Source organism: Mus caroli, unplaced genomic scaffold (genome assembly GCF_978045245.1).
Source record: "Mus caroli unplaced genomic scaffold, Mus_caroli_1 scaffold_14, whole genome shotgun sequence".
Taxonomy (NCBI): Eukaryota; Metazoa; Chordata; class Mammalia; order Rodentia; family Muridae; genus Mus; species Mus caroli.
Window position 1 is genome coordinate 923,559 of NW_028227269.1, and position 16,491 is coordinate 940,049.

The 16,491-nt window shown below is 50.2% G+C and overlaps 1 protein-coding gene across 4 annotated transcripts in view; it reads left to right on the forward strand.

Annotated features, from left to right (window-relative positions):
* The window catches only part of Dnmt3a (DNA methyltransferase 3 alpha), a 105,436-nt gene that overhangs the window by 58,691 nt on the left and 30,254 nt on the right, over nt 1-16,491 (forward strand). For all 4 annotated transcript variants that reach the window (XM_029484347.2, XM_029484345.2, XM_029484346.2 and 1 more), the window contains 2 exons: nt 5,465-5,508; nt 5,915-6,061. In XM_029484347.2, the coding sequence (XP_029340207.1) occupies nt 5,465-5,508; nt 5,915-6,061 (191 nt within the window). The remainder of the gene's footprint in view (nt 1-5,464; nt 5,509-5,914; nt 6,062-16,491) is intronic.

Here is a 16,491-nt window from a genome sequence, read left to right on the forward strand (position 1 = left end):
GCGTGATGGCGCATACCTTTAATCCCAGCACTCGGGAGGCAGAGGCAGGCGGATTTCTGAGTTCAAGGCCAGCCTGGTCTACAGAGTGAGTTCCAGGACAGCCAGGGCTACAGAGAAACCCTGTCTCGAAAACCAAAAAAAACAAAAAAACAAAAAAACAAAAAAAAAGTGACTTGTTCCTGGCCTCTAAACCTGGCCTCTGACTTTCAATACTTTAACTTTTTGTTCTTGGAATTTTTTTTTTAAGGGTCTCACTTTGTAGCCCTGGCTGGCCTGGAACTCACTGTGTAGATCAGGTTTCAAGCTCAGATATTTGCCTGTCTCTGCTTCCTGAGTGCTAGGACTAAAGGCGTGCACTATCAATGCCTAGCCTAGACCTCGAACTTCTGAAACTCCTTCCTCTACCTCCGGAGTTCTGGGATTGCACAAGTAGGCGCCACGATGCATCTTTTATTATTTATGTGTGTGTGCGTGTGTGTGTATGTGTCTGGCACTTGAGTATGCCACAGTATACATGAAGCGGTCAGAGGGCAACTTGGATTCTGTTCTCTCCTTCCATCGTGTAAAGCCCTGTTCAAACTCAGATTGTCAGGTCTGGCAGCAGGCACCTTTATTTCCTGAGTCATCTTGGCTGGCCGTCCCTGTTTTTATATGGTTCTCAGGCTTGGACCCAGGGTATCAAACCCAGGACTTCTTGTATGCTGGGCAAAGCACTGTACCAACCGAGCTACCTCTAGAACCCAGGACTGGTTAACCTTTACTCTTGAGCCTCTCTGCTCTGATCTGATGCTCTGTATCGTGTTGATCTTGAACTGTCCAGGCCTCATAGGAGGCTCGTGAACAGAGAGAGAAGAGGAAACAGGGATACCTCCTTGCAGCTCACAGTGGGACGTATTTCAGAGAGCTCAGTGCCTTTCCTAGGCAGATACTGTGTTCCTTCAATGCACCTCGGGGGTGCTGGGGTCACACCAAGGCAGGTACCAGGACAGTGCCTCCCACCTGGCAGGATGGAGCCAAAGCTCTAGGCTGCTCTTTGACCTTGAGGGTTTATTTATCTCCAGGGCTTCCTTGTCTACATCCAAGTTCTTAGGTACTCAGTCAGCCATCAAGTGTTCATTAGACATGTTTGGTGTGTGCCAGGTCCTGTGCTGGTCTGTGGAAACCATCCTGAACAGAAACCTGGCTCTTAGCACGCCTTTAATCCCAGCACTCGGGAGGCAGAGGCAGGAGGATTTCTGAGTTCGAGGCCAGCCTGGTCTACAGAGTGAGTTCCAGGACAGCCAGGGCTACACAGAGAAACCCTGTCTCGAAAAACCAAAAAAAAAAAAAAAAAAAAAAAAAGAAAAAAAGAAACCTGGCTCTTGTCCTCAAGGACCTCACAGTTGGCTAGAGACTGTGTGCTTTCAAATGTGAGGACTAGACAAGTAGCCCTGGGTTAGACGCCCAGTACTGCAGTAACTGCTATGGTGCCCAAATCTCAGGGTTTGGGAGCAGGATGGAAATTTAGGAGGTCAAGGTCATACTTCGCCTATCAAGTTTTAGGCCAGCCTCCTCTCTCCAAAACAACACAAAATAGTGACAGCAGAGCCAAATGTGCTGTTGTGCTTGAAGGACAGTGTTCCTGGGGCAAGGGGACAGATACAGAGCCACAGCAGCTAGGACTTCAGAACTGAAGCTGGCCCTGTCTGTCTGGTCATTATCAAGGGATGTGCTGAGGCCTGTCACAGGAGCAGTTGGGGAAGAAGATAGTGAGAACAGAGCATCAGGGACCTGACAGAAGCCACCAGACTGCAGTGGAGAGAGCCAGGAGGAAGGATGTGGCAGGCACTGGGTGGCAGGTGGCCAAACTAGGCTTTCCTGGCCGCCGTCTCACGGCTGACCTGGCAGGCTGTGATTGGAAGTGATGACTTTCCACCAGATTCCCAGGGGTTCGCAAGGTCTGCAGGGGGGATGAGAGGTTGGAAGCTGCTTCGGATGTGGAGAGGAAGTGGTCCTGCTCTGACAATTCTTAGGCCAGCGAAACAGCTCTGAAGAGATGAAGGGAGGCCACCAAACAGCAGAGGTCTAAGAGGTAAAGAAATGTTCAAGAAGAGGTGACAACCTGGGTTGGGGACTCAGACAAGGTCTAAGCATGATAGGTCCACTCCGAGTCTCAACTTCCATTTGACCTTGGGGAGTCAGGTCAGACTCACTCCTGGGTCACCCGAGACATCCAAGAGAGGTGGGCAGTGGCCTCCTGGAGGCTCTGGCCTGTGTGTTGGTGTCTGGGGTCTGGCCAAAGTTCCAGCAGTCAGCTGACAATGACTGCATCTCAGCTGAGGACTTCAGTGAGGAGATAGCTCCCCTCATTCCAAGGCTCTTTTCAGAGAGTTTCATCCATCCTCCCTGGAAACCCAGGGTGCCTGCCTCTACTGCACAGTGTGCTCTACCCCACTGCTCAGGGTCCTCTGGCCAGCTGTGGTCCATAGTACCTGGGAAGCCAAGACACAGAATCTGTAGCTCTCCCTCAAAGATCCTCATGCTTTCTGAGAGCCTCTTCTCTCTCACTTCAGCCTTGGGCCATGTGAAGAAGACCTGATTTTCTCTGCTTTTCTTATGGGGAAGAAAGTAGGGAAGCCAGGTGTGGCACCTCACACTTGTAGTCTCAGAACTTGATAGGTGGAGGCACGAGGATGAGAAGTTCAGGTCATTCTTGTCTTCTCATAGCTTTGGAGGCCAGATTAGGATACATAAAACCTAGTAACGGAGGAGTGGGCTGAGAGTCAGCCAAGGCTGCTCTGCTCAGAGTGAGCGTGAGGACAAACATGAGCCAGTAACCACGCTTAGAGTAAATCTAGTGCCTGCCCTGTCACCTGATATTGTCTCACTGTAAAGAGAACTTGGAGTAGTCTTTACTGAATAGTCTCTGGCCAACAGGTTAAGTGCTTGAAGCCCCTGACCTCCTCTGTCCCCAGGACCTGAGGTACCTTGGAGTCATGTTCCTGTCCTCCAGAGCCACTCTGGGAGGCACAGGCACCTAGCCCAGGGACCCTGAGTCTGAGCCAGGAGCATATGGGAGTAAGAGCTCTGGCGTTCAGAGACAGACAGTTTGTGGTCTGCTGGCCAGACTGGAGAGGGGAAGAGTGTGTGCGTGAGCGCGTGCGTGCAGTGCACCATTTCAGTCCGAAGCCCTGAAATCCACTCACGGCCTCTGTTGCCTGTTGTGAAATATTTAGCAAATTCAACCATGTCTTCTTTTCAGGTCAAAATTTCTGGTAGTCTAATGAATAAATCAGGCCAAACAGTGGTGGCGCACACCTTTAATCCCAGCACTCAGGAGACAGAGGCAGGTGGACTGCTGAGGTCAAGGCCAGCCTGGTCTACAAACTGAGTTCCAGGACAGCCAGGGCTACACAGAGAAACCCTGTCTCAAAAAAAAAAAATAAATAAATAAAAAATAAAAATAAAAAATAATGAATAAATCAGCCCTGGTAAACGTAGTTAAAAACCACTGGGGTAGGAAGGAGTGATATTCAGGAAACTCCTAGGTCCCGTACACAGTCTAATAGCCTGGGCCAGCTTGGACTCCTCACTCACTACCCTCCTCTGGCTGCTGCATGGTTGCTGCAGCAGCTGTTGCAGCTTCAGCAGGAGCCGCGATCCAGGGCAGGCACCCTCTTCTGGCAGCCTAAGTCATGGGCTGAGCACCGAGGTCCGAGGGAGGGGCTTGCCCTAGAGGTGGGAGGCCCAGGGCAGGCCTGAGGGGGAACCCCGTGGAAAGTGGGGAGCAGACTTGTGGGAGAGAGGACATGGAGGAAACGGGGAGGAAGAGACATGGCGGGTGAGATGTGCCTTAAAAGGCCAACCACGTACCCTGTACTGGGAGGGCATACACCCCCCACCCACACAAGGGTTACAGCCACCACGCTCCTCCCACGCACCGCCTCCACGAGGCCCAGCGACACGCCTGCCTACCACGGGGTTCACGGCCCACGGGGTAACCAGCAGGGGCTCTGCCCTCCCCTTCTCTCTCCCTCCCTCCCTCCAGCCCCTCTAGATGGAGCCCGGCACACATGGCAATACAGAGCGCTCTGGGCAGGTGCAGAGAGAAACCTCAGGTCTGTCTGTGACAGTAGGGGAAAGATCCAAGCTAAAGATTCAGAGCCATAAATGCTGCGGGTGGTTTCCACTCCTGAGCTAGGAGATGTAGCCGGGGCTGTGTTTTCTGTTTGGGGCTCTTTGTTTTTGTACCCACCCACCTCCAACCCCCCCACACCATGCACACCAAGCTACATGAGCCAACCTTAGTGACCTTCCTGCTCTGGGCCCAAGCCCTGTATTTTCTCAGTCTCAAAGAAAAGAATTGAGGCATCTAGGTGAAGAAAGGCGGCCGAATTTTCCCTACTTAATAGGAAAAGCCATGCAGCCAGCTGCCTGCCGCGGAGCTGCCTGGGAGAGGAGCCTGAGAAGCGTGCAGAAATGGCAGGAAGATGTCGCTGCCCTCGTGTCCGGCCTATGCGGGCACAAAGAGTCCTTCCTAAAGATGGCGCTGTGGAGACCGCTGCTCCCAGCCCAGATGTCCCTCCCAGGAACTGGGATCAGTGCCCAGAACTTTGAGAAAAGCCAAAGGAACAGAGAAACGTGCGCATCAGGGAGTTTCTTAGGGAAGGGAAGCATGCTGAGGCGTACCTACTGTGCGCCAAGCCCTGTTCATGCACTCATTGCTCACACTAATCCTTAGAACATGTCACTTTGGATCAGTGAGGACACAGCAGAGGTTAGGGGGGTCATGGTGAAGAGGGGATCCAGACTTAGCTGGGTAGCACACACCTTTAATCCCAGCACCTGAGAGAGGCAGGTCTGAGGAGTTTGAGGCCAGGTTAGGCTACAGAGCAAATTCCAAGACAGCCAGGGCTACATGGAACAACCCTGTCCCCCCCGCGCCCCCCCCCCAAATCCTTATCTTAACCTGAGAAAGAGCCAGGAATGGAGGGCAGTTTCCATGTTGGTAACAGGGCCATACCATTTAGAACTGTTTGTAATTGGAGCTGTTTCCTGGGGTCTGTTCCACTGGCCCATTGTCTGTGCCCCAACACCTTTTCCTACCCCATGAGAAAGGAGTTAACAGCCTGGCTTCTTTAGCCCAACCCCTGCTCAGCCCCTCCACCCTCCTGCCCCTCGCTGAGTGAGGGCCGGGAGTCGAGCAGCAGGTGATGGCTACTTCAGAGCCCCTTTTGTGTACTTGAGACCAGGGTCCAAAGGCCAGAAGCCGTGCCCCTGAGTTCTGTCTTCTTCCTGTGTTCTTGGACCCAGAACCTGGACCAGGGTCTCTCTCTGCTCCAGGCCTTGCCTGGCACACAGGTAACACAGACGACACATGAACAAGCAAACACTAGGAGGACCCTGATCCCATGGAGGCCCCCAGGCTCCTCTGAGCCACCCCCGTGACTCCATCAACAGTCCTCTTGTTCTTCCCTTTCCACAGGCAAAGAACAGAAGCAGACCAACATCGAATCCATGAAAATGGAGGCAAGTGTTTTCCTCACTCACAGGGGCCCTGTGGATCCTGATTCTAGAAGAAAGCCACCTCTCTGACGGACTGTGGCGAGTGTGTGTGAGGGGGGCCCGAGGGTGGGTCCCTGCCCCATCTTTGGTTGTCCCTTGTGAGAGGGAGAGGAAGTGGGGGTGGAGGTTGGAAGTCCCCTAGTGAGGCAGCCAGCTCATCCCCCTCCAGAGATCAAGCACTTCCCCTTTCTGCCTTGTTCATGAGTCCCTGCCAACTCCGAATCCCTCCTCAGAGGGTCAGCCCCTCTGGCCAGGAACCAGAATTTCTATACTCTGGGATGAGTGACCCCTCTCAGTTTCCCCTCCAGGAGGAATGAACCCTGCAGAGTACTTGTGCCCACCTTAATACCTGTCTGTCTCTCTGTCCTAGGGCTCCCGGGGCCGACTGAGAGGTGGCTTGGGCTGGGAGTCCAGCCTCCGTCAGCGGCCCATGCCAAGACTCACCTTCCAGGCAGGGGACCCCTACTACATCAGCAAACGGAAACGGGATGAGTGGCTGGCACGTTGGAAAAGGGAGGTGAGACGCCTTCTATCCTTGATGCCAAGTGTGGAACTGGCAAACCACAAGCCAGTTCCAGCCGCCCTCTGGGACTTCTGTTGGGCTGTAGCTGAGACTGTTTCCCCCTATGGTTAACTCCTAGTGTTTCCAGGAACTGGAACTAGGCAGTATGAAGTTCAGTTGTCCTTTATCTTGTTATGGGTGCTAGCTGTGCACATAGGTAGGCTCTGTGCTTACGGCACTCTGGCAGCTGTGGATGGAGTTGATGTTCTGATGGGTGAGAAGGACAGAACTGAGGGGAATTGGCGGCTCAGTGGGTCCTGCAGTGCACGGGCAAGACAGGTCTCTTGGAAGAGGTAACATTTGCATTCTGTGAGTGTCTAGAGAAGTGTGGACAGTGAAAGAAATGACTCAGGTGCAGGTGACAGCCATGGCGACAGGCACTTCCGCTGGATTTTGGCGATGGGATCAAGGGCATGTTGATAGAAAGGTCAGAGAACTGCTACAGCCAGTACTGTAGGTCTGGCCTGGGCTGTTTCCTCTGATGGGAGGACTGGCTGGTGGGATGGCTTGTTCAGTGTGGGATGCCAGGGAGCTGGAGGCTGGGCTTGGGACTGCAGAGACCACGGTGTGAGAAGGCAGGGTCTGTGGAGCCTACTCAGTAGAGGGCGGAGAGATAGAGGCTCAGAATTTCATGCCCAGAGATGCCAACGATTTGGGGCAACAAGAAAGGAAGAGCAGCAGCCATGGGGCCGAGGTTCCCAGGAGACTAGGAGAGGTGCGTATGGGAGAGTGGCTTTCTCATACAGTAGCCATGCATGCGGGCTGGGGCCATTCCCCAAGGTGGTCAAGCCTGAGAGAGCTGGGAAAGGGAAAGGGGAAGCCACATAAAGACCTAGATGTCCATTAGTCCCCTAAGGTCAGCTTTGGGAAGGGAGGGTGGTGGGTACCACACCCACAGGGAGGGAAGGAAACAGGGTCTTGACCTCAGACTATATGACAGTGTGTGCTTGCTGGTCCTAGAGAAAGTTCCAAGCAAGGGGAGGGAAGGGTCAGGGTTCTGGCTGCTTTATTGTTTCCAGTTCCTTTGGGATCCAGGAAGGCAGAAAGCATGCTTCTGAAAGTCTGGAGAAAGGGCAGCTCGGTCAGGGTCTGAGAGGGGCACTTTTAGCACTGAGACTGCACGGTACAGCTTCAGAGCCATTGGGCTGCTCTTTCTTCTCGAGGGACCTTGCGGATCAGAGAGGGCCTGCTTCACACCAGTCTATGCAGGGCCTCTGCTCTTGAGCCCTGAGGCAGAGATGCTGAGGTAGTGACCTGGGCCTGGTCTCCTTCAAGCATCACGTGGAGGCCACCCAGAGCCACAATAAGAAAGATTTCTCCCACTCCCAGAAAATGAAGTTTTTGGTGTTTTGTTTTGTTTTTCAAGACAGGCTTTCTCTGTATCCCTGGCTGTCCTGGAACCCACACTGTAGATAGACCAGGCTGGCTTCGAACTCAAAAATCTACCTGCCTCTGCCTCCCAAGTGTTGGGATTAAAGTGTTGGGTTTCAAGCCAGCACTGCCTGGCTTGAAAATGAAGATTTTTTTAAAAAATCAATTTTAGGTTTCTGCTAAAATTTTAAAAGATTTGAGTGGTCAAGTTGGCCCCAGCCAGTAAGGACACTTGTCACTGAGCGTCACACAGGAGAGAGTTCTCCACACACATACACACACTCACACACACTCACAGGCAGCACATATATAAACAAACCAATAAGTGTAAGTAACATTTTAAAAATTTAAATTAAAAATATATAAGATTGGGGGTCTTGGGAAACTGGAGAAGGAAAATACACGTTTGAAGTCACCTGAGTCTGTGGGACCCCACGTAGTTCAAGCCCCTCTCCCACTACATAGCCAGACCCCACTCCCAACAAAAATAATAATAAATTTTTTTTTTTTTTGGTTTTTCGAGACAGGGTTTCTCTGTGTAGCCCTGGCTGTCCTGGAACTCACTCTGTAGACCAGGCTGGCCTTGAACTCAGAAATCCACCTGCCTCTGCCTCCCGAGTGCTGGGATTAACGGCGTGTGCCACCATGCCCAGCAAAAATAATAATTTTAAAAATAAACTAGCAGCATTGGCCAGATGTGGTGGTGCATGTTTTTAAAGATTTATTTATTATGTATTATGTATTATTTATTATGTGTTCTGCTTGCATGTCTGCCTGCAGGCCAGAAGGGGGCACCAGATTTTACTATAGATGCTTATAAATCACCATGTGATTTTGGGAATTGAACTCAGGACCTCAAGCCGGGCGTGGTGGCACACGCCTTTAATCCCAGCACTTGGGAGGCAGAGGCAGGCGGATTTCTGAGTTCTAGGCCAGCCTGGTCTACAAAGTGAGTTCCAGGACAGCCAGGGCTACACAGAGAAACCCTGTGTCGAAAAACCAAAAACAAACAAACAAAAAAACAAAGGCAGTGCTGAATACTAAACTTGAACTCAGGACCTCTGGAAGAGCAGCCAGTGCTTTCAACCTCTGTGCCATCTCTCCAGCCCTTGGTGCTGCATGTTTTTAATCCTAGCACTCACGAAGGAAAGGCCAGTTGATTTCTTTGAGTTCAAGGTCAATTTTATCTATCTAGGGAGTTCAGGCCAGCCAGGGCTATATAGTGAGACCCTGTTTCAGAAGAAAAAAATAAGGAATATTTGCTAATATACACAAAAGTGTAATGGGAGATTTTATTGTATAATCTATGCATAGATCTAAGCATATATGCATGTATTTGTTCCCTGCTTCAGCAATTATTAAAAGCATTTCTAGTGAGTCTGCTAGGTTTGGGATTTGCTTACCCGTCCCAACCAACACAAAGGCTTCTGGGTGTTAACAGAAAAGTGGAAAAAACGGACTCAGTTTGAATTGTTAGAGGAGCCTATGACCTGGAGTGGGGAGACCTCAAAACACAATGTACTGTCTATCCGTGACATGAACTCTGTGACTTCCAGTGCAATTAGATCTATAGGACTTAAATGATGACTGTACATCCCTTGCTCCTTGACTGGACACAAGCCCCCAGGGCATATGGGGGTGGAGCTAGTACTTAGAGTTTAGGTTTCCTAACCTCAAGGAGTTGGGCTCTAAATGCCATACCCTGCTAGGGACAGAGAAGGACTAACTAACTGCTGCTGAAACACAGGTAACTTTCCAGACTACAGAGCAGAAACCGATGCAAGCAGGTCAGTTCCTTTGTCTTGTCTCTTCTCTTCTTTTCTCTTTCTTTTTCTTTAATGTGTCTGACTGTTTTGTCTGCATATATTGTATCACACATGTGTGTTGTACCCACAGAGGTCAGACGAGAATGCTGGGTCCCCTGGAATTCGATTCATGGATAGTTATGCGCCACCGTGTGCATGCTGGGAACTGATCCTGGGCCTTCTATGAGAGCCAGTGCTTGTAACTGCAGTGCTAGCTTTCCAGCTCCTCCAGGCCTGCTTCCCATCTCTACGACTCACTTTGGCTCTTTACCCTTTGAGCTTCCCTTCTGTTGTTGCTTCCCTGGGCCTGCTGGTGCCCTGGCAGCTCACACTTCCTGCATCTCTCAGCAGAACAGTCCATCCCTTAACTGGGATGTGCTCCAGTCCCCTCTTCTTGATCTACCTAACACATACCTGCATTTTTTGACTTTGGGTGTTTGTTTGTTTGTTTGTTTGTCTGTTGTTTTTGTTATTTGCTGCGTAACTGAGGTTCACTCCTGGTCTTCTGGCTTCTACCTCCAAAACAGTGTGTAGCAGCTTTCACGGGTCTAACTACCTTCCCTCCCCACTCCTGATACCTCCACCCCACACACACTTCATGCCCCTACAGCACCTGCTCCAGGCACGACCACCAGCCAGCACCTCCTAACCTTGGAATGAGGCACCCATGCAAGCTTTAAAACTTCTTCAGGCACACTCTCGAGCCTTCTGCCAGGAGCTCAGTCACCTACAGAGAACACAGGGCTCTGAGCAAGCTTCAGACTAGAGGAGTCTAGAGGTGGCTTTGGGCTCTTAGAAGACGAACTGGGGTTTCAGGGAGGAGAGAAGGGAGCATTTCAGAAAGAGATTGCTTTATTTGTGAAGTCCCCAGGCCTTTTCTGGATGGAAGTGTGAAGCTCAAGTCTGAAGGGCTTGTATGCCCTGCGGGAAGCTTCCACTAGCACCCGCCCCGCCTCTGCCTCACGTAGGAGACCTTTTTCACCCTAAAGCTGCTTTCCCAGGGTGAGGGATGTAGCTCAGAGGGAGAGCACTTGCCTAGCAAGGAAGCCCTTGGCTTCAGCCTCAGCACTACATACAAATAGCAGCTCCTTCCCTTCCCAGCCCAGTTCCCGCTTCCTCCATACCTGTCATTCACATCTTAGCTATTGGGTAAGAGCTACACTTTTCACCTGTCCATGATTGTGAAGGTGGCACATGCCTTTAATTCCAGCATTCAGGAGGTCAAGGACAGTGGGTCTCTGAGTTCAAGGCCAGCCCTGGTCTACATAGTAAGTGAGACCTGTTTTTAAAAGTAAATAAGTGATGATTTAAACTGCACAAAATGAAATAAAATAGATGATTAGGAAAAGTGGTCATTTCCTTTATCTCTGACAGGAAATTCTTGCTGGAGAAGGGAAGCTGTTGTCTTGGGTCTGCTCTGCTATAATAAATGACCAAATTCTGTTCCAAGACCCACAGCAGTTCCCCCATGCCCTGACCCCCACCCACCTCCAGTCATGTATAGAGATTCTGGCTGTTTCCCAAGGTTTCAATCCTGTGACCTCCCAAATCAGCCCGGTGTTAGGACTGCATGGTGGATGGGAGGACTCACTCATTAATCCTTTCACCCAGACCAGGTTCTAAGTCACTTTAGGGCTGGAGTCCCATATTCCAGACAGGCTCTAGGATATCTGTTATCTTCCCTGACTCCAGCTTGAAGGATGGTCCCTGGCTTAAGCATCTCTATACTTATCAGAAAATATTGCATAGTGATAGTAACATTCTGTGGCCTGGCCAGAGAATCCCTGTCTCCCTCCTGCCCTTAAGACCCAGCCTACACCCAAGGCTGTCCAGCCTGGAATAAAACTACCACATTCCTGAAGGGGAGGGGCTTTGTTCCAGTGCTGCTTCATCACTTACCCACTCTGGGCTCGGAGACTAAAGCACCAAGCTGAGGCCTGAAGTGGACAGGGAAGCAAGAGTCTAGATACAGAAGTGTGGGTTCATGAAGACTGTGCAGCCTTTCAAGCCCCTTGCCAAGTGGGCATGAACAGGAGCCTGGTTATTGTCCTTAATGTCATTTTGAGATAAGGTTTCTCTATGTAGACCAGGCTAGCTTTAAACTCACAGATATCTTCCAGTTTCTTCCTCCCAAGTGCTCAGATCAAACGTGTGTGCTGTGCTGGCAAGATGGCTCAGTCAGTAAGAGCACTGACTGCCCTCCTGAAGGTCATGAGTTCAAATCCCAGCAATCACATGCTGGATCACAACCACCCGTAATGAGATCTGATGCTCTCTTTGGGTATGTCTGAAGTGTACTTATGTGTAATAATAAATAAATCTTTGGGCCGGAACAGTCTTGCACTGAACGAACGGGGTTGACTAGAGCGAGCAGAGGTCCTAAAAATTCAATTCCCAGCAACCACATGAAGGCTCACAACTGTGTACTCACATACATAAAATAAATAAGTCTTAAAAAAGAAAAAAAAGAAGGTGTGTACCATGTCACCAGGCAGATTACTAGTGTGTGTGCCTGTGAATGCTAGGGAGTGCACGGAGAGGTCAAAGACAACTTTGTGGAGTCTGTGTCTTGTCCCCACAGGTCCCAGGACCACATCAGGACTAGCTGGCAGATATCTGTTCCAGCTGAGCTGTCTTGCTGGCCCCTAGTTTTACTAGTTTCTGAGACAGGACTTAACAGTAAAACAGTCTAGGCTGGTCTCGAACTTTTCCAGTCTTCTTACCTACTTCCCCAGGGCCGGGGTTTTAGGTATGAGCTACCAAGTCCAGCTGATTTGATCAGTTTTAAAAGTTATTTTACATTATGTACGTATTACACAAATACATTCTTATTTTAAAAGTCTCCCCCACACCCAACCCCCACACAATTTAATTCAGTATGCTTTAGAGCTGGACACAGTGGTGCATGCCTGAGATCCCAGCACTCAGGAGGCAGCAGCAGGAGAAAGAGCACAGGTTCAAACCCGAGAATGGGTTGCCTGGTGAGCTCCAGGCGAGCTTGGGCTACAGAGCAAGATAGTCTCAAAAGTGGCACACACACGTAGATAATAGAATCCTTCTGGAGGCTGTTGTTGCTGTGTACACGGACAGTTCTCTGTCCGTCTGTGGGTCTAAGCCTGCCTCATAGGAATGTGCTTCTGTGACTGGAACCATTCTGCAGTTTCACTTTACAGTTTGGCTTTTCACTTACAATGAGGCTGGCCAGTTTGGCCACATAATTCCTAGAATATTTCCTCTGTAGGAATTGCCATACTTTTATGTAACCAGGCTCTGACTGCTGGCCGTTTCCGTCACAGCATCTTGCTATCCAGGCATGTTGTAGCAGTACATATCCTTGGTGTGTGAGGGAGGTTGCAGGTAGCCCAGGCTGGTCCAAGCCTGGTATGTAGTTGAAGATCATGTTGAGCCTCAGCCCTTTCTGGATTATTAGTTGTGTGTCTCAGGCCGTTTTCTGTGGTGCTATGGACTGAAGCAGTGTCTGCTTGCATGCTAGGGTTAGCCTGCTTCTTTGTGCTTTTGTTTTTCCATAAGATGTAACCCTAGGAAGAGAAATCCAAGTGGAAGAAGTGTGTGTTTTGCATTGTACAAATTGCTAGGAAAGAGCAACACCGAAGTCCAGCTTCCATGCCAGTCAGCCTGCATTCTGCAATCGGAGTCGGGGGGGGGGGGGAGGGCAGGATGTCTTGTTAGAATTTTAATTGTCATTTCCCAGATGATAAGTGAGGCTTGGTTATCTTATGTTTATTGACCGTTTGTGCTGCTGGTGCTGCTTCTGGAGTTTTAACAAATGTGGTGGTGTCCATTTGCTTTACAACCTGGGGTTGTGACAGACTGCTTCCTGTCTGTGAGTGTCCAGAGGGCCACCTCTTGCTGGGCTATACACCATTTAATAAGCAATCACCCTGCACCCCCTGAGCAGGGGCCTTGTGGGAGAGGCTATAGAATATGAGATGGGTAGGTGTGATCTCTTCCGCTGTGGAGACCAGTAAATTTAACAGCAAAGGAGCAGCCAGTGGTATGGATGCTTCTGACCGCGACATCCCTCACTCTTGCCCTTGGGCAGTGCCTGGCCACCCTGGAGAGGACAGGAACATTTGCAGCTGAGACAAAGTAACTTTACCAAAAGGCTGAGTGAGTTTTAAAGGGGATCCCATGACCACCGTAATTAGAAATAACCTCCTGGGTTGCCCTTCGCACCTGAAATTGTCAAAAAGACCACCACTGTGGTAAGCGGGTGGGCTGGGGCATTTTCTGTTGTTTGGGGGCAGTTAATCCAGGGTGGCCTTGAAACTTGACTCCAGGAACCACTGTGAACTCTTGATCTCTTAAACGCTGGGATTACAGGTGCGTAAGGCCCAGCTTTGGTGTGGATGGGTTTGTTTGTTCTGAGAAAGAGTCTCCCCCTGTAGCTCAGACTGTCCTGGAACACACTAGATAGCCCATGCTCGTCTCTAACTCACGGTCTGACACTGCACACTTAGTTCACTCACTTCTGGGCACAGAAAGAGCAGCGTTGTGAGCATCTTCCACTAAAGTGAGGGTGGTAACCACACCCAGGGCGCAGCTCCTGGCTTCAGCTAAGGATGAACCTGGGGAAGGGCTTGAGCTTCCTCCACCACAGACCTGAAGCACATCCTGGCATTGGTTATGTTTGGCTTGATGCTTGGGGCAGAAACCATGATCCTGTACCCTCCAGTTCCATAAGAAATGTCTGTATCAGGAAAGCAAATGATTGAGGGTACAGACACCTGCCGCTATGCCTGATAACCTGAGTTTTGTCCCTAGAACACATGTAGGTGAAAGGAGAGAATTAGCTCCTAAGGGCTGCCCTCTGACCTCCACTATGGCCCTGCACACACACACACACACACACACACACACACACACACACACACACACAGAGATGCACACACACTCACACACGCACCCCAAAAATGTGGAAGGTCTCTGGTCAAAACCTTGCTATCTCAAGTTACTTTTCTGACCCCCTAGCCCGGCTTTCCTCAGGTGCGTTTGTCTTCAAAGCTGGTGCCTGATTCAGCAGAGAGACCCTCTAGCTTGCTGGCCTTCTAGGTCCTTGCTGCCTGGACTGACCCTCACAGCCATCCTGTGACTCAGGCCTGCTTCCCTGTGCCCTCACCCTGCCCTTGTCTGGCTGTTCTCTCAGGCCTGCTTGTCTGAAGTTAAAAATTGGATTAGGCCGGGCGTGGTGGCGCACGCCTTTAATCCCAGCACTGGGGAGGCAGAGGCAGGCGGATTTCTGAGTTCAAGGCCAGCCTGGTCTACAAAGTGAGTGCCAGGATAGCCAGGGCTATACAGAGAAACTCTGTCTCGAAAAACCTAAAAAAAAAAAAAAAAAAAAATTGGATTAGGGCGATGTTGGAATGGAATTCTGGAAGCCTGGTTTCTAGTCTTAGCTTCTGCTCCAGATGTGTTGATCAATTCAGTTTCCTGATTTGTAGTGTGATAGAAATAGATTGCCTAATTCCAGGAATTCCAGACATTTATTATCTGGGGGTGGGAAGGGCTGGAATCGGGATCCACCACTCAGATACTTAACTTAGCACATGAGTGCTAAGTTAAGTATCTGAGGAAGCCTTGGAGCTCACATCTCCTAGAGGTGTGTCTGAAGCATCCTAGGAGAAGGATTATAGAAGAATCTGTACATTAGTTTTGCTTTCCCTTCTCCATGGCTGAGCTCCTCCCTTCTCTATTGTTTTAGATTCTAAAGGCCCAGAGCTGAATACGGAGGCTCAAGACTACAGTTCAGTACTCAGGAGGCAGGGGGCAGATGGATCTCTGGGTTCGAGGCCAACCTGGTCTATATAGAGTCCCAGGCACATCAAGGCTACATAGTCATAGGGAGACACTGTCTCAAAAGCAGAAAGATGCATAAACAAAGCCCACCATGGCATGTTGGCACATCTGGTGGAGAGAGGCGTGGAAGTTAAGAGCACTGGCTGCTCTTGCAGAAGACCTTTTCATCCCTGGCTCCCACATGTGTGGGTTCACAAGTGTTTTCCAGCTCCAAGGGCTGTCCTCTGCCAGCCTAAGCCTCTTCTGGTCTTTATGGGTTCCTGCATTCACCCACACAGACACATGATTAAAAATAAAAATAACCAAAATCTTAAAAGAAGTCTAGAGGGATTGGAGAGATGTTCAGCAGGTAAGAGTCCTGGCTGCTCCTTCCAGAGGACCCAGGTTCTAGTTCTAGCACCCATCTACGTGCAGCTCACAACTGTCTGTAACTCTTGTCCCAAGGGGTCTGGCTGGGGCACCCAGTTCGCTTCCATGGACACTGCATGCATGTGGTGCACACACACACACAGCAAAACACCCAGAAGAGACAGAGGGCTAGGGGTTGTGGGCAGATGGCAGAATGCTTACCATCATGCAGGAAGCCTTGGGGTCTATTTATAACACTGCACAGACTGAATATTATGGTGCTCACTTTTAACTCCATCACTTAGGAGGGAAAGGCAGAAGGACCAGAAGTTCAAGGCCAGCCAGAGCTACACAAGAGTGTATTAAACCCCTGGGCATGGTAATACACATTTACCTGCAATCCCAGTACTCAGGAGACAGAGGCAAAAGAAGCACTGCAAGTTCTAGGCCAGCCTGGTCTACCCTGAGTTCCAGGCCAGCCTGGTTTACCCTGAGTTCTAGGCCAGCCTGGTTTACCCTGAGTTCTAGGCCAGCCTGGTCTACCCTGAGTTCTAGGCCAAGTGAGACTTTTTTTAAAAAAACAAAAACAAAATAAGCAACCAGAAAAACAAAACACACATGATTTTTTTTTTTTGCCCACTAATCAGGGGAGGTCCCAGTGATGGCTACTGTTGGGGAGCGCGAGCCCTCTGACTCTCTAGCTCCACAAAGAACTCTGTGTTTTAGTAGAGGGAGTTAACAAACTTAACTCAGTATTGACTAAAGATGCAGCTTATTGTGCTAGTGGCCAGAGACAAATGATACAGACTGTCCCAGAGACACACACTGGCAGAGGAAGGAGGCTGCCAGGCTCAGAGCAAACCTGTCTTATAGGCAGAGCTGATCTGAGCTGTGTAGAGCAGAGAAAAGAACCACAGCTTGGGGGAGGGGCAGGGGTCCTGGAAGAGACTTCCTTGGAGAACATCACCATGCAGAAGACAATTTGGAAAAGGAACCACCATGGGCAGAGAGGACAGGGAGGGCCGAAGCTGCTGGCGTGTTGAG